The following is an 18808-nucleotide window of genomic DNA, read 5'->3' on the forward strand; positions in this document are numbered from 1 at the left end:
TCTGGTATTGATTCCTAGTTTTATTCCACTGTTGGTAGGAGAATACACTACATATGGTTTCAATAATTTTAAGGTTTGTTTTGTGGTTCAGGATATCTCGGTGAATGTTCCCTGGGCACTTGAAAAAGACACATATTCTGTTGCTGTTGGGTGAAGTGTTCTATAAATGTTGATGAGGTCCTTTTGGTTGATACAGAATTCCTCTATATGCTTGATAATTTTCTGCCTGGTTGTTCTATCAATTGTTGAAAGAGAGGTGCTGAAGTCTTCAACTATAATTGTGGATTTCTCTATTTATCTCTTCAGTTCTACCAGCTTTTGCTTCACATGTATTGTGGCTCTGTTGTTTGGTACAAACACATTTAGGACACTCTCCTTGAAAGGGTTCCAATATCTTCTGGGCTGGCTTCCTGACATCCTCCTCCTCCTTGGGCTCCAGCCCCTCCCTGCCCTGTTCAGTGCTGCCTCATGAGTTCGTAACTGGGTGGAAGGAAAGAAAGAAAAAAAGGAAGGAGGGACAGAAGAATGAAGGAAGAAGTCCAGATTAACTTTTAGGCTAACTTTTAAACAGTATTTTGGGTCAGAAATCTTTGCTTCTCCTAAATCACTGAGTCTGCAGAAGCTCCCTTGTCCGGAGCAATAATTCTTCTTCTTTGGATCCCTTACTGCTCCCTGTCCCGCTGAAAGAAATTACAGAAAATGTGAGTGTGCGTGTGTGTGATTTTAATTCTGTGGACGTCTTCATACCAGTTTGAGACATTAGTGTGGGTTTTTACAGCTTGAAAAAAAATGGAGGGAAGAATGCAATAAAATCAATTTGTGCTGGGAAGTAATCAAGTCTACAGAAAATGCCAAGCCACAAAAGTTTAAATTTTCATTTCCTCTCTCACCCGTGTCTTTTATGAAATACCTTCCTAACACACAGGACTGTCAGTATAACATGTATTTTTATAAAACAGCAGTTAAGTTTTATCACTAAGTCAAATGAAATCACTCACAAATGTTTTCATTTGTTCAACAATTTTTTGCCCCTGGTAAGTGCTTGGCATTGCCAGAACCTTATGTCTTATAAAGTTGATATTTAAATTCACATACATTTAAAGGATAATCATTTATTTTTCTTTAGAACTGGATGTTAATCTTTCCTAAAACAAAGGCTCTAAGTGTGTGACTTTGTTTTGAATTAGAGTCACGGGCTATAATCAGACAATGACTATACTCCCCTTCCCCCTGCACCAGGTCTAATCTCCTTTATGGAGCTACTTCTTCATTTCTTGCCACCTCAGATAAGATCTGTAACAAAAAAATAAGAAGTTCTCCAGGCACTTTAGTTATCAACAGAACTTCATGTCAGTGACTAATATGTCTATTCCACTGTAGTAACCACGAACTCTGTTTAACATTCAAGCTTCTCTCTGCCACCCCAAAGGCAGCAGGGCAGAGGGAGAAAGGCTGACTCCCGTTTCCTGGTCTAGGGCTTCTCCTCCTCCTCCTTTTCCCTCATTGGCTACCTCTGTTGCCTCAAGGACTGAAGCGGAGAGGGAAAGGAAGGGCACAGAAGGGGACAGGAACAATGGTCTTACTGACTGGCCCCCATCTGCAGTGAAATTCTCTGACCACGTTAGTTATTAAAAACCCCGTATCTCTGGGATGCTTGTTTAGGCTGTCCAGCAATCCCCATTACTGGGGCCTCTTGCCTGCAGTTCCCTTGTCTGGGTAAATGCACTTCTCTGCTGCTAGCTTACATTCCACTCTCCCCAGTAGGTGTGCTTGGTCTCTCCACTTCTCCAGGCAGCCCTCTTGAGGAGGAGGATTTAGGAGTACTCCAGGCCAGCTCTGGCCCTTGGATTACATTTGGACCAAACTAGGAAACATACACTTTTGATCCTTTGCTGGCGAGCGAGAGTATTTCTCAAACACTGACCTTTTAAAATTTAACTCCTGGCAAGCAAGCTCTGGACAGGGCCATTCAGTCTTTAGGTTTATCAGCAGCCAGTCCACTCAACGCCCTAAATTGCATGAGACACGTATCAGATAACCAAACGGTTTTCTCACAGCTTTTCTCTCTGGGCTTGGGATCAGCAGAAAGCATCCTTCCCCCCCAAGCACTGGAATATCCAACTTCCTAAATGGATAAGGGGGTTGAAACACTAGTATTTCACATTAAAAAGCAGGGCCAATGGCTCCACTGTCCCAGCTACCCCACTAAAGGTGAAACTGAAATTGTTTGATACAGTCCATTGATGGTTCTTTCATCAATTGCCAAATTCACTCACAGTAAAGCCGAAACAATTTTTTATCTGCTATATTACAAAGAAATAATGGGAACATTTTGTCATAAACTATTGTCTATTCCATCGTTCTGAACACAGACTCACATACTAATTCTGATTCCAAATTTGTGGGCTGATATTTACATTCATAGCAGGGAGTAGGCTGCCAGCAGCATCAAAATAGGTGCCCACCCCTGTACTCCTTCCCTTAATGAGAGTTTCCCGTAAGGTTTCGTTTCTACTGAATTAAACAGACCAAAAAACAAGACCAGCATTGTTGAGGGTGCCGCTGCTCACAGGGAGTCTGCCTGCTGGGGAGGTCACAGACCACCCCCCTCCCTGCCCGGAGTCCTTCTCTTACCAGGTCCTCTGGGGACAGGAAAAAGCCATCAAAGATTTCTTTGGAGATAGGGTTCAAGTTTGCTGTTTCTTTTCTATTTTTTTTATCTTTTTGTCTGCAGATGACTGCTTAATAGCTTTTCTTTTTTAAACTCTTCTATACTCTGCGTTCTTAGCCTTGAAAAGCTTAATTAGACATTGCTAATATAAGTATATCTGATACAGAGCCAGATGGTAATGATTTCTTAAAGACCTATGATAAACATAAGAAACAACCCAAAACATTGAGTAGTTTACTTGAAAGTAGCATAATTTCAGTGTTCAGTTGCCCAGAATACAATTGTCTTCAGTCTATCTTCAGAGAAGCTCAGAAACTTCTAAAATACACATGCAGGGAGCATTTGTCATGCCCACACAGTCTCGCAGCTGAAGTTCAAGTTAGCTCATAACAGGGGGAGAAGGCCTGAGGGAAGCAGCCAAATTCCAAGTGATTTGGCATGGCAAAATCTTGGACTGAATTTAATCAGAAGCCTGCAGTTTTCAAACAATCTCTCTAAATTTCTGTAGGCAATTTATGTAATTATATTGGCACATATATTTTTCCATTTCAATAACAAAACCACAAAAGTCTTTATGTTCACAGGCAAATCTTTAATATAGCAAAAGATATGTAGTATGCCCACATAAACACACGATTTCCAAATAGAGGCATAATTCTCTGAGTGTTCTCTTCAGCGTCAGGAAGACTGCATTCCCGATAAAGGAAAAGGGAGGCCCAGAGCTCTCCTTTGCCAGCTCCCTTTCTGCACTGAAACGTAAGTTTTATTCCTATACGATGCCGTATTAGCCAAGTCTTCTCCGTTCCACTTTGATATTTTGAGCCCAATTGAATATAACTGATCACAGCTCTCGGCATACATTTGTGGGCAGACTTTTGCTTGCACGCACAGTAGACACATTTTTGATCACGTCCAGCTGAGAGCACTGCCTAAGCAGGCAGACGTGGCAGAACCCGTTCATGCTACTTTCTAGAAGTCTGGTGCTTATGGAACAAATTCAATACAAGCTTATATTAGAAAAACAGAGTGAAAACAACTAAAATAATTTGTGTTCCTTTTTGATTACAGCAAAGTAGACTGAACACAAAATAGGGTCCAGAAATTCTGAGCTTGTGATCACAACAGGACCCACAAACCATGACTGCCAAGTAAACACACACCAAGTAAAATATGCACCAGAATTAATGATATGTATGTAATGACAGGCATAATCACAATAATTGCTCCACTAAATGGGAAGAGAGGCAGAAGACAAATTTTACCAACTTCACAAATCAGCTGGCTTTGAAGGCCAACCATCCTGCTGAATCCTACTCCACTGCCCAAAGACCCGCCTACCCGGTCTGGTAGGAAAGGCTCAGAGGGCACAGATTCTCGCTTATCCTCTGTATTCCCTCAACGGGCCAGAAGCATAGGCTAGGGAACATGACATAAAGGAAGGTCTCTCTGCATACTTCCTGCTCAGAGGCTCAGATGAACTATCCAGAACAAGACACAAATCTTTCTTTGGCATTATTCTAGCACCAAGCACAGGGTCAAGACCAATTTGTTAAAGTGTGAGCCCGGGAAGCACTGGGGTGTTTGTGCAGTGAGATGAGGGAGAAGACTGGCACAGCAATGATGAAGCTTTGAGATGCACCTTCTAGTGCATGTTGGTTGCAGTAATTGGCTTGCCTTCCTCATGCCTAGGACCCACAGAAATGGGAGCTTTAAGGAAATATGAGGTCCTCGAGAGAGAGAAAGTCAAATTAGAAAAGGTGCCCCTCAAAAAACCCACTTCTTACACCAAGAACAGGCTTTGTTCTCACAAAGGAAAAATTATTTTTGTATCTATATAAGATGATGAATACTAACTAAATTTATTGTGATATTCAATTCATCATACACACATTTTGCTATGTATAATGTATACTTTTTGCCCAAATATTTGAGGGAAAAATAAGGATGCGCATTACACCTGAGTATAATGATTACATACCATGAGTATAATAATGGGTATAATAGTCCCATGTAGAATGCGCACAAAGCATGGGTATGCATTACACATGGCAAACTACGTGCATAATGCACACCCACATAAGTCAAGTCTTTATGGTATACACTTTAAACTGATACAGTGCTGCATGTGAGGTATTTCTCAATAAAACTGAAAGAAAAAATAATTAAATGGTATAATGTATGCAAATTCCTGGGATTTGATGAACACACACAGTAAAATGCCACTGATGGTGGTCTCACCCTCTCCCTGGTGCATTTGCAGTGGGGTGAGCCAGTAGCAGGGATAAGATACCTAAAATGACCTGGCTCTGTGGTGCTGCTCCCAGGGCAGAGCCCAGGGTTGGGTTTTGTGTTGAATGTGAGGGGGCTAGGTGCAGATTTGTTTATAGCCTGCTCAGGGACTCTGCTCAGTTGAACTACACCCAAGAGGAATTTTAGGATGCATTTCAAAATAGAAATACATAGAACTTTCCATATAACTATAATAATTCAGGAAAATGAAAGGAGAGTTTCTATCTCATTCCTGTTATAAATAACCCACTGAGGTTCTTTTCTGAAAGCAAACACTGGTGCCATTTCTACCCATTTCTACTGATAATCTGGTCCTTTTCAGCTGACAGTGCAAATTAAAATCAATTAATATGGCCCCCAACCCTCCCCCTTCCCCGCCAACACCTGATTTTGAATGTCTTGTAATTGTCAAGAATAATCATCTCTTTGTAAATCATACAGGGTAAGTGCTGATCTAATCAAAGGGGCAATTTTATTATCAAACAGAACTTGTAAAACCTTCCCACAGACAGAAAGCCTTTTCATTGGCTAACAGACATAAGGGCCCTGAAATGGCTTTCCTGAAAAATAAAAATAATGTGCCATATATTATTACATAGAAAGAAGGGGTTACAGGATAATCATTCTCATAGTTACTATACTATGGGATTAAAGATTCTTGTGAAAGTACTTTAAAACAGCACAAGTTATTAAGACTAAATAACAAACTTCATAATAAAAGTTTGCATGTCCAATTAGAAAGAATATATGCACCCCTATGTTCATAGCAGTGTTATTTAACAATGACCAAGATCTGTAAACAGCCCTAGTGCCATCAGTAAATGAGTGGATCAAAGAACTGTGGTACATTTACACAATGGAATACTACTCAGGTATAAATAGGAAGGAAATCTTACTTTTTGCAGTATCATGGATGGACCTAGAGATTATTATGCTAAGTGAAATAAGACAGTCATAAAAAGACAAATACCATGTGATCTCACTTATATGTAGAATCTAATGAACAAAACCTGACAAAAAAAATAGAAACAGAGGCATGAACACATGAAACAGACAGACAGCTGTCAGAGGGGAGGGGGATGGGGACTGGATGAAAGAAGGGGAGGGATCAGCCAAAGAACATGCATGCAGGACCCACAGATACAGACACCCATGGGGTGGCGGCCAGAGGGAAGGGGGGTGGCGGACAGGTGAAGGTGAACGGAGGGAGGGCAAATGGGGACATCTGCAGTAGTGTCAACAACAAAAAAAGTTCCTAAGTCCAATTATGACATGGTTTTCATAGAGAAAACCAATTAAAAGAAGCTGTGTCTTAAGTACATTTTGAGATGCAGGTTCATAATTTTTAGGGTGGTTACAGTAGCTCTGCCACTGATTGCTGCCTACACACACACACATACCCCTTTCTTATATGAAATCTAAATCCTAAATCTTATTTGTTGACAGGTCTGGATCAAGTCCCACAAGAATGCTGGTGGTAGAAGGCAGAAGTGCAATTCCCCTATATCTTAACCTATTCCTACAAGCCTTGGCTCTATGTTGAAAAGCCTTGAGGGGTATTGGAGCTTTAACCTGAAATGGAAGGTGGAACAGTGGGTAAACAACTTTTTTTAAAATCAGGGATCCTGATTCATGGTCCTGCTTCTTCCACTGACCAGAGCTATGACTTTGGACAAACCAGTTAATGCCCCTGCGGTTTTGGTTTGTCATCTGTAAGACTAGGGATTGTCCCATTGCCACTTTTGATTCCATATAAAAATCCAAATTATAGAAGGCTGTAAAATCACAGGTTTTCTACTTCTTTCTATGGAACTTGTTGGTTTTAAAGTATGTCCACAAATTCTTTGACACTTCTGCCTTTGAAAGGCAGAGTCTGCTTCACCTCTCTGGATTTTGTGACTGCCGCAGTGGATGGATGCAGCAGAAGTGACGCTATGTGAACTTCGAGGCTAGACTGGTCACTAACACTGATCAGTGACTGATCACTGACATGGTCTCATTCTCTCTCTTGCTCTCCCACTCCATCTCTCTCTCTCTCTCTCTCTCTCTCTCTCTCTCTCCCCTGGGACAGAGGCCTCTGGACCCCTGAGCTAAGATATTCAGCTATTGGAAGCCACCAATCTACAGAAGATCAAACAAAGAAACCACATAGTCAGAGACAGAGAGAGCCCGGAGGAATGTCAGCTGTTTGAATCTTCCAAGCCAGGTGATTGACGTAGGCATGACGAAGCTTTTGAGATCATGCCAGCCCCAGCCACTGTCTGACTATAATCTCAGAGGGTACCTTTAACTAGAACTACTCCACTAAGCAACTCCTGAATTCCTGATTGACAGAAACAGTGAGAGCTAATAAATGATTATTGTTGCTTTAAGTCCCTAGCTTTTGGGGGTGATTTGCTATATGGCCGCAGTAACTGGAAGGACCATGATAGAATCAAAACCAGGGGGCAAAAAATGCCACCCCCAAGGTCAAACAAGGAATTCTTTAGCATCCACAAGAACCACAGGAAAGAAGACTTAGAAGTATTCAAGAATGAGGAAGGTAGGTACAATTCACCAATAAATGCCACACACAAAAAAAACCCTAGAATAATCACCTTTTTATTGTCAAACTAGGTGACCTTTATGAACATTCGTGATTAAACGAACGACGGTCAGAACGACCCTAGTTGGAGCCATCAGAAACCAGCAGCAGAGTCAGAGGGAAAGGAATGCGCTGGGGCATCGCTTCACCCTTTCTATGCGGCCCTGGCACCCTGCTCGCCGGCTTTCTGCCTCACTCCTTTCTCAATACGCCATGCAACTGTGCACGCGTTTCCCTAAACACACCTCTAGATAACTCTGAAAAGCAGGCTTCTCCTTTTAAAGGGGTAAGGAAAAGAGTTGGAGTCCAGTCAGCAAAGGTGGCACCTGTCACCGGACCGGGGTAGTGGGGTCGGGATAGCCTGGGTGTCCTGGCGAAACTGAACCAAGGATGGTGCTCAGGAGATGGCAAATGGTGGCCAGCAGAGAGGATTCAGCCACAAATCCACAGGTTTTCTTCCTAGCCCACCCAGGGTTTTTTAAAAAAGGAAATTTCACGTAAAAATCCAGAGTTCTACTTTCCTTTGAAACACTGGAAGTCTCACAACCCCAGGTATGCATTCCCACTGGGTCCCAGTCAGCAGGAGCTGACCAGCTGTTTCTCCCTTTGGACAGAACACACGCTCTCTATTTGCCACAATCCCCACCACTCCCTGTTCTGTACATGGGCTCACTTCACTCTTTGACTTTGTATTTTTGGTCCCAGTGGGCATTTGAAATTGTGTCTCTCTTTTTTTAAGCAGATTTTATTACTTATTTATTTATTTATTTATTTAGAGGGAAAGGGAGGGAGAAATAGAGGGAAAGAAACATCTATTAGTTGCCTCTCATACATGCTCTGACTGGGACTGGATCCACAACCCAGACACGTGCCCTGACGGGGCATCAAACTGGCAACCCTTCATTTTGCACCATGACGCTCAAACAAGTGAGCCACACCAGTCAGAGTTGAATTTGTGTCTCTTCACCTATACCAACAGAGGCATTTCAGACTCCAAACCTCAGGGTGTTCCTTGATCACTATAGGTTTGAAATTTTTGGTGGTTTGGAATTGTAGTAAATTCTGAATTTTGTGCCCTTGACAATTTCTTTCTCTAAACTACAAATGTGAGACAGCAATAACCCACATGCCTCATGATTATGTAAGTCCTCTTACAGTGCTGGTATTGAATATTGGGGTGCTATGTGTGCCCCCAGAAATATATACTGAGCTGATTTGATACAGTCAAATGATCTTTAACATACAAATTGTGTCCATACACAGTTTTAACATTCTCAGCCCAAATAAATATGGAAAAGAGTTAATTATCAGTTATTTCTAAGACTAGGATGGAGAAAAAAGGAGCAAAGTGACCTATGTATCATGAAGTTGAACAAAGTAATTACTTACCACAGAATATCTTCAAGGTGATTTCTAGAGGGGACTTACCTAGGCAGTGAGGTAGGTCATTTCCTGAGAGATTAAGACCAATGTTTTCAGGTTTGGGTTTATGTGTGTGTTAGAGAAAGCAAAACAAGACAAAGCAACTCACCAGTTCCAGACATTGTCTGTGGCCATAGGCAGCCGCGTAATGTATGCTATTGTAACCTTCCTTGTCCCGGATAGATGGATTTGCATCATTTTGAAGCAGAAATTCTAGACATCTGTAAGTATAAAGGTGAGGTTATTTTAGAAACATCTGTAGACCAAAAGAGATAATGAATGTAAATCTCCTATTTTGAATGATCCACAAAGCACTTTGTGAGTTTAAGTAGTTCTTTAAAAACCCTACAGCAATGACGTTTTATGTACTGGAAGTTTTTTGTTTGTGTGTTTATGTGTTTTCTGTAGCATCCTTTATTTCAGCTTAAAATAGCTATTCTAGAATTCAGGCAAGGCTTTAGCAACATGAGGGTAATGAAGTTCTTTTTCCTTCTTACACTAAAGTAGTCTGTCATCCATTTTCAAAAGACTAAGTCTCAACAATATTAAAGTAACGGCCAGGCCATTGCAACAGGGTAACCTCAGGGAGAAGGTTTATTTTTAACCTCATTACTGGAGAGTCTAAGATCAAAAGATTAGAAAAAAGAAAGTTAAAAGTGTAAGAAAACAACACACACACACACACAAACCACAAGAAGAGCCCACACAATAAAAGGATTAAAGGAATAGATTAACATTAAAAAGAACAATTCAGTAACCACATATGAATAAAAAAGGCTCATATTACACCATTAGGAATATAGACTAAAACACAATAAGTAGTATATTTTAAAAGCCTTTTATTTTTAAAAATATTTTATTTATTTATTTTAGACAGAGGGAAGGGAGGGAGAGAGGAAACCATCAATATGTAGTTGCCTTTCACATGCCCCCTACTGGAGACCTGACCTGGTCTGCAACCCAGGCGCGTGCCCTGACCAGGAATCGAACTGGCAACTCTTTGTTTTGCAGGTCAGCACTCAATCCACTGGCCACACCAACCAGGGCTTAAAGGTCTTTTATGACAGAGCTATAATTTTTTGGAAAAAGCCACCATCTGTGGAATAAGTTAGAGAAAGGAGTGTGGCTCCACCTTTCCTGAAATACCCCAAACTCCAGGACACGAGTCCTTGAGGATGTGACACATTAGCACAGGACCTACTGCAAATGGTACGGCCCTGCTGGGGGAGCAGAAGTAAGTAGGTAGCCCTGTAGGAAGCGCTGTCCTATAATTCCAATTTTATTTCTGTGGCAACAGGACAAACAAAACTTCCACAAAACCAAGTTGATCCAACTTCATACGCAAATTGAAAGTGTAAAATTCTCACTTTGAAATGGCATTTACCTATCTTTTGGCAAAAGGCAAAAGGAGAAAATAAATCACATATAGAGAGAGTTTAAATGATATTTTAATTTCTAAAAAACTGATGAAAGACCTACATTTTTTAATCCAAAGGCCTCCATGTCCCATGATTTACCCATGAAACAGTCCATGATAAATCAAACTGCTACTGCAGTCCGGGCAGCACACTGTCGTGCGTGATCTGTGCCTTATAAGGAAGTCCTTTTCTATGTGGGTCACTAAATGCCCATGGATGCGATTCTAGGTGTGACTGCTTGTATACCAAATTTGGCTCTTTAAATAAAATCATTCAACAGGAATAACATTCCAGTGGACACACAATCCCAGCTTCTGAAAGGATTACAGTCTAAAAAATCTGTTGATAAATTTATAATTTAATATGTAATTTGGGAGCAGTTTGAATTGCACCCAAAGAGTTATTTAATCCAGAATGTTATACCTGACCTGTACTACCAACAGTTCTATTAGAAATAACAACAGTAGTATAGAATTTGAATATTCTCCACATTGTTTTTTAAGGGACTGTAAATAACAAGTGTTAACTGGATCCTGACTAGTAATTTTGGCAGCTAAACTGCAACGTCAGGAGATGCGCAGTAGGTGAGGGGTGTATCTGGACAAGGGCAGTAGCCTCTCTTTGCATAGAAGCTCTCAGGCAGGCTGGGCCTGCCCTGCCACCTCTCCTGCCCTCTCCACCAGCAGTAAGAGGGCTGCTCTGGCCCAGGGCAAGCAGGGGAAGGGAGCACTTGCTGAAGTCGCCTAAAATCCCAGTCTTTAATATGCTTATTTTAATTTTGGAGTATTCCAGTAAAACCCTGACCATTTGGCTTGACTCACAGCTGTTTCCACAGCTGTGGGACTCACATTATGTCCCCAAACCTGCACCAGAGCCACACTCTCTAACTATATCCTTCTGATTTCTACATACAACTTCTAACTTGTAACTCTATACCATGGCTCGGACACCGGAGGGGAGCCCCGGGAGCGGGAGGAAGACCCTGGGGTGGACACAAGCAAGAGGTCACAGAGAAACTTGTCCTGCTGACAACTGGAGAAGAGAATAAACAAGTTAAGGGCTGTGTGTGTATGTGTGTGTGTGTGTGTGTGTGTGTGCGCGCGCACCACTCTTAGGGCACTACATCCACTGGCCCCAAGACACTAAGTGTGGGCACTATTCATTCATTTGTTCATTTATTCAACACACACTTATTGAACACCGGCTATGTGCTGGTCACCACACTGGGCAGCACAAGCTTGTCGCTGTGACTTGTAGCACAGGAATGACTCTCAGAGGACAAAGCGTTAGGGCTTCCCATGTATCAACACCCCTGGGTGACGGCAGTCCCTCCCGCCCCATTGCAGCAATGGCTGAGTCTCTCTCAGAAGCCAGAGAGTGGCGGGTGGGGTGAGGTGGGGTACTGTGGGGCAGGAGCACGGGGACTGTTTGTAAGCTGATGTGTGTGTTGGAGACAAAGAGGAGAGTATGATGCATGTATGTCACACTGAAATCTCAAAACATTTATTTATAGAGTCAGCTAAATAGTTATCTGCAGGTCATGAAAAGAGAGCCCAAGGCCCTAAGACAGGGGTGTCAAACTCATTTTCACCGGGGAACACATCAGCCTCCCAGTTACCTTCAAAGGGCCAAAATAATTTTAGGACTATAAATGTAACTACTCCTTAACTGTTAAGGAGCTGAAATTACATTCAGCCCATTGAAGGGAACCGAGAGGCTGATGTGGCCCCCGGGGAAAATGCATGTGACACCCCTGCTCTAAGAGGAACTATAGCACGTTGCCTGAGGCACATGACAGATGGCCGAGCCAGAAATGATATGTAAGACACACCTGGCTCCAAACACTGCTGACCATTCACAGTGACGGTCATGTCAAAGCTTATGGTCTTAGAAAGAGTACCCTGTGTGAAAATGGCATAATTAAGAGATGTATTTAAAGAACAGTTTCTTCTTTAATAAAGATAAGCCCACATTACTTTCTCAGGATCCCAGGTGAAACCCCCAAATAGTAAGGCCGGCCCATGTGGCCACTCAGAGAAGCAGACAGGGCACCAGTAACTGCACCTTGTGCTTGAGCGAGAAGTAACTTACAGTGCAGCTTCCTTTTCCTTTTCTTCTCTGGCTCTTTCAAGTTCTTCGGAATTTTCATGGGCATTTCCTAAGGACGTCTTACTTCTCAGTGTAAGGAAAAGAAAAACAAATTACAATTAATTTTTTAGTGGCAAAGATGCTAATGATTTTGGTGTAATTTAAATCTCAATGATTTTTCCCCTAACCCAAAAGAAACATGCACTATTGAGTTATTAGTGAGGATATAAATTGTACATGGTTCTCTCCAATGCTATCCAGTAAATCTATTCTCTCTCAAGATGTACAACTAAGAACATACTGTATTTTGCCAAGTATAATGTGTACTCACATTTTTGGTCCAAACTTTCAGAAAAAAAAATCTTTTGGTTTTAATTTTTTAATTCAATTATTTACTTATTTAGATACTTGCTTTTTATATTATAAAGGAATTTTAGCATTTATTTTTTAACATATTATAGTATAAAAAATTTTATGTAACAAATTAAAAACACATGAACAGATAAAAGGTACATGAAGTTTGGTACAACAAAACCAATGATCATATTCCAGGGTTTTACTTTGTACATGGATATCATTATTGCTTTTTAGAGCATTATTGCATAAGCATAAATACAAGGGTGAAAAACATTTATATAGATATAGAATTAGTACTACCCATGCACAACCTTATTTTTCCCTCAAAAATTTGGGCAAAAAAAGTGTGCATAATGGAAGGCAAAATACAGTAACTGTCCTAACACTTCCACACAGGTATCAGCAATTAAGACATCAATCAAGCTGTCCACACTCCCATATGTATATCCTAACTGCCCCAAGTAAAAAGGAGGTGATTTAGCTTAAATGTCTCTGACTCCTACCTCATTGCTGCCTCTCTGCCACTTCATCTCACTTATCCACAAGTGGGGTCCTAGACACCCCTCACATGCCAAAGCAATGCTTAATCACCTAGGATGCCTTTTCCAGTGCTTAACAGGTGAAGTATACTTGTTCCCTGACTCTATTCCAAGTGAATAGTATGAGCCTGGCACAGTAGACACTCAGTAAGTGTTTACTGAATTAGCAACCTGCCTGGCTGTGGGATCCTGAGTGCTTCATCTGACTTGACAGTATTATGCATACATGAAGGGGGAAATGAGCAGTGTTTTCCAAACTATGGAAATGTGGATCATAATCCATTACTGATTATAAAATCAGTTTAGGGGGTTGCAATCAGTAATATTTTTAATGAAGTGAAAAACAACACAGAAGGCATTATGCACAGTAAAAGTGAATATGGTTTTATAAAATTTGTTTCCATTATACATACCTATACATATATAACATATATGTGGCTATATGTACTGGCTATGATATAAAATGTACTTCTTACTGTGAGTCACTCTTTGGAAGCCACTGCTCTACAACAGCAATTTTCAACCAGTGTGCCGTGGCAGGCACACTGGTGCGCCGCAGGAATTGTTAAAACACGCACCATGTGGCTACTTAGTCAGGGGCACCGACCTCTTTTCCCTTAGATTGTCAAATAAAACATAACAACAGCCAACACAGCAATAGCCATCTGGTGTGAATGAATCAAAATTATACCTACTTTTGTCAGATCAGCGAAAAATATATTTTTGGTGTGACAGAATTTTAGTAATTAGATTATGTGTGCCATGAGATGAAAAGGGCTGAAAATCGCTGCTGTACAAGAAAAGGAGTTAGCACTGGTCTAGAATCAGTTCCACAGCACAAGGCAGCAGATAATTCAATAGTTTTCCAAACAGGGTCACTGAAAGCTATTCCTGCAAAGGAGGCCCTGGTCCTTAAGTCTCTGAGAACAGTCTCATCAATGTGGGCACTTCTCCTTCTGAGCCACCCAGAATCCAACAATGTCCAGGGCAGCCAATTTCCTCTGCGGCTCCTGAAAGAGCATCAGACCCAGGTTTGGAACAATAAATAGTGACTACTTTACACATGCTCACACTGCATTTGAAGGCTACTGGGATAATGCACGGATGGATATTTTTGACACATGACATATATCGGCAAATGGAAGTTTTACAGCAAATGAAGCATTTAAGTGATGATAATGGAAAGTGCAGCATATGACAAAACAAATGATGACAGATTTTGAATGTCAAATTGAGAACCTGAGCCTGGCAGCTCCACTTGGCATTCTACCCAAAAAACAGAGAAGTAATTGCGCAGTGACATGTAGTAATCACACTTGAGAGCAAAATGGGAAAACTGGGGTTGGGGATGAAGCATTTCTAACTCCTTTGGGTCTGGGTGAGAGAGATTCTTCAGTCAGCTTCCTTGAGTCCGAATGAAGAAAATTAGCAAACCCTCCCCTCCCCGGCCCTACCCCAGAGGAAACAATAAGAAGGCTGTTTTTACTTTCTATCCATGTCTGAAGCAGCAGCATAGTGCAAAGCTGTCCGTCCCCAGTCGTCTGTTTCATTAACGCTGGCCCCTGTGGTCACTAATGTCTCAATACAATGGAAATGACAATTTGCAGCTGCATAGTGCAAAGGGGTCCTGGAAAACAAACAGCAATTTGTTACTTCGTCCAGTCTGAAAAGCAGACCCATCACCAGCGCTAGCACTAACAGCAGTACACCTGGGGGTGCGGAAAGCTCTTGGTCTCTCAGAGTGTGGAGGCTAAGGGATACGCCTTCCTGTGCTTTGTAAATTGCAACTGAGGCTACAGAACCAGTAGCTCAGACAAGGCCGCCCACCCGCAGATCTATTCTTTCTTTCCGTTCCTCACGCCTGCCTGTCCTGGTTCAGGTCCACATTACTGCCCAACTGCAATATTGCAATACCACCCCTGTCAGCCTCCTGATCGCTAATCAAACTCCCACGGAACTTCAGTTGCTATGAATGAAGAATTAGGTTTTCCAAGGCCCCATGCCCACATATGACAATCCTGTCCTAAAACTTGTCTCCCTCCCCACCGAACAAAGCCTTGGCTCCTTAGTCTGAAATTGAAGACCTTCCCAAGCTGGTCCAAATCTGCCTTTATGGAGTCTCTCTCTCCCCACTACATGAGGCCTTTACTGAATCCAAATGGAACGACCTGCAGTTTTCCCTACTATGTCCACACTTCCCTCTACCTTTGCCCATGCTGTTTGCTTCCCTGGAGTGTCCCTTCCTGAACCACGTCCACCCGTCAAGGCCCCCCTCATTCTTTAATTCCAGAAGTTCTCTTTCCCTTTTGTTTGAGACTGTTTAGCTCCTATCTGGGCTTCTCTTGAGCACCCATCACATGTTGCCCTGATGTTAGCTATAGGTGTGGTCTCATCTTCTCCACTGAACTGTAAGGTTGACAGGAAGAACAGTGCACAGAGAATCAGAAGCCCTGGGCTCTGGTTTGGGCAAAGCTGCAGGCTGGACCCAGCCACATCCCCTACCCAGGCCTGGGCTTTGTCCTTATGTCTATCAGCACCTCTGAGCAGCTGTCTCCCAAGGTCCACTCTAGGTCTGAGATTCCACGTACATGTATAACTTGTTTAGTTTCTCTGGGCTCAGTTTTCTCATCAATTAAAAAGGATAGTAATCACCTATCTCCATGTACCTTATAGAGTTACTATGAGACATCAAGTGGGAAAATTTAGAGAATACAGCACCTTGTAAAGTGTAAGGCAGTGCAGAAATATAAAGTAATGTTTTATGTTACTTATTTTTAGTCCTCAATTATTAAAAGTTTATCTTCTGTTCCTAGACAATTTTCAGGGAATAACAACCAAACAGCATACTAGAACGAGAGTAACTTTATTTCAAGTGCTATTTATCAATTTTCAAGTCCAACTATTTTATATTTTGTAGTCAATTGAAGGGCTCTTTGACTGGTTGATTTACTCCTTTAGTCCAAAACAAAAGGAAATGATAAGTATTTTACATATTGGATTGCTTGTGTTTTTATTAATCAGGCTGAAAAGAATTAGGTATCAACTATGTGGCAGAGCCTGGAGCTAAAGCGAAAGTGAGGCCCAGTCCTTGTCCTCAGGACACCCACAGTTAGGCGACCAGAGCGGCAAGGAGAGAGAGTCTGCTGGGCAGTGTGATGCGCGCTGCAGTCACAGAGCACGCAGGGGGCAAGGGGTGCGGAGAGGATGGGCGCCCTGTCAGAGCGTTAGGGGGCTGTCACAACATAAACCTGGAAGGGTGAGTATGAGTCATCCCCTGTAGGTTGGTAAGAGAAGAAATTTGTAGCAACTTTAAGAGCCAGGGTGTGCATGTAGACGAGGAGTAGAGAGAAGTTATGGAAAAGGTAAATTAAAATTTAATTTAATTAATAAATTTATATCCATGTATTGTGGTAATACTATGGTGTGACTCAGCAACACAAAGAACCAATAAGGTAAGAAAAGTTCTATGACTCATTACTGGTAATGGCGGTGGTGGTGGTAGCGATGTGTGTTTAATGTTTTAAACATGTCTAAAGATTTATCCCAAGACAAAATGTTCAATAAATATAAGAAAATGCTCTAGATCTTGTAACCACATTCTGGCTTAGGGAGGCTAAGCTGCTCTAATCTGCTGCGAACAGAAGTTTCTATGCTATATCCATGGAGAGGATTTAAAAAGACGGGAAGGGAAAGACTGGCACTTCTAAACAGAAGCTGTGAGAGATGCTTTCCTTGTGGCTGGTGCTTTGTTGGCGTTTCACTACAAGAAGGGGTTTCCTCCTGGGGATGAACACTCCCCAGCTAGCTCCCCTTCTCCCTCTTCAACAGAACAGGATTCCCAGATGGACCGCTCCCTGCTTCTTTCATCTCAGCCCTTGAAGCAGAGTTCCCTGTTCACATACCTCCCACACTTGTCCTTTTTCTGGAAATCCGCTCCACTGCTCTGCAAGAGTTTTATACATTCCACGTTACTAGAAAGACAGGGAAAACATCATTAAGGTGGCAGAGGTGAACTGCTGGGCTGTCTTCAGAAAGAGCTGCATTCTGCAGAGTGCAGGCGGAAATAAATCGATACTTTCAGCTTTAAATTCTGCTAACACAAAAAAAACCTCACCATATTAGAGAAATGACATATGAAGGATCTAAAGTTACCAAAATTACTTTTTCAAAGCTAATAAATCAGTACATGAAAGAGCTTGATGAAACATTTTCAATTCTATGACTAAGGAATTTAATGATTATTATATGATTAAACCTTTCAGTGGTGGTTTCATCATTTATGCTAAAATTCTCTTTCAAAACCATCAAGACTTTATGAAACAACCTTCTAAATCTATAATAATTTCATGTCACCTTTAAACAGTGAGCCAGAGTGGATGAGCATTACCTTGTATCACAGCAGAATGAATTCACCGGTTAACCATTTTCAACCTAGACTCTCCTTAATGGAAAATCAAACAGCTGCATTTCCCTGTCTTTTTAATCTAGGTGAATGAATGTGCACAACCAAGGCCGAAAATGATGTAATGGAGCATAGTGATCTTCCAAAGTGTCTATGTCATTTGCAGAGGCAATAAATCACGTTTTGTAGAAAGCAAAGAACTCACTGAAGTGAATTTTCCCACTGAAGGGCATGCAGCTAAATATTCACTCTACTAGGAGTTTCAGACATGAATGCAGGATGGTGTGTTGTCACTTTCTGTGCAGGTCTGATGTTTTTTAAAATGTGGGCATCAAAATAGACAATCATCCATCATTGTTTTAAATTTAAAATGCTAAGAAGTGTCCTAGGATTTACTGTTTTATTATCATTTACATATGAAAAATGACCTCATTAATGGCAAACCTGAGCGGAGCAGGGCTCTGCCCACCCCCATCCTTCCTTTACAGCCCCCTTTCCCAGAGAACTGGCTGTTTCAGAGAACTTCCTGAGGCATTATGCGCTGGTGCAGCAGGCCAGTTGATGTAAAATGCCTGTCCTCACTGAGGAGCCAAAGCACCAAAGGCAGAGGCAGATCCCAGGTGTGTAGTTCGTGAAGCTCATGTAATTTGGGGGAATGAGAGGAAGAGTAGGAGGTTCTTTTAAAAAAATAATACAAATTTATGAACATAAAATGAGATATGACCATGGAAGGGAACTATGTAAATAAGGGGCCCTAAAACTCCACAGTTTATTTACTCACTTCTAATACACAGATAAATGGAGAAGTGTTGCTGTTCCTTAAGGACTAGGAAGTTGATTAAGGACCAACATCTTACCCAAACAAAGCCATCAGAGAAAGGCCATGTTTGGGTGATGGGGTCATATATCAACAATGTATTGATCAGAGCCTTGATCTAACCACTGACATAAAAAAAAGTATCTGATGAAAAATTCTCTTTGCAACTTAAAAAAAAAAGGCAAGAATTAAATCCCTTCTTTCTTATCCTTTGGGTTTTC

General features: G+C 41.6%; 1 protein-coding gene across 5 annotated transcripts in view; it reads right to left on the bottom strand.

The window, feature by feature from the left end:
• ANKRD44 (ankyrin repeat domain 44) overlaps positions 1–18808 on the bottom strand; it is a 292499-nt gene that overhangs the window by 71933 nt on the left and 201758 nt on the right. For 3 of the 5 annotated variants that reach the window (XM_045847582.1, XM_045847578.1, XM_045847581.1), the window contains exons 13-16: positions 17271–17339; positions 14855–14995; positions 12476–12559; positions 9076–9187 (exon numbers count right to left, since the gene is read on the bottom strand). In XM_045847582.1, coding sequence (XP_045703538.1) covers positions 9076–9187; positions 12476–12559; positions 14855–14995; positions 17271–17339 — 406 coding nt within the window. The remainder of the gene's footprint in view (positions 1–9075; positions 9188–12475; positions 12560–14854; positions 14996–17270; positions 17340–18808) is intronic. The other 2 variants (XM_045847583.1, XM_045847579.1) reach the window with 1 other exon arrangement.

Source organism: Phyllostomus hastatus, unplaced genomic scaffold (assembly GCF_019186645.2).
Source record: "Phyllostomus hastatus isolate PE091 unplaced genomic scaffold, TTU_PhHast_1.1 phas_contig_57, whole genome shotgun sequence".
Taxonomy (NCBI): domain Eukaryota; kingdom Metazoa; phylum Chordata; class Mammalia; order Chiroptera; family Phyllostomidae; genus Phyllostomus; species Phyllostomus hastatus.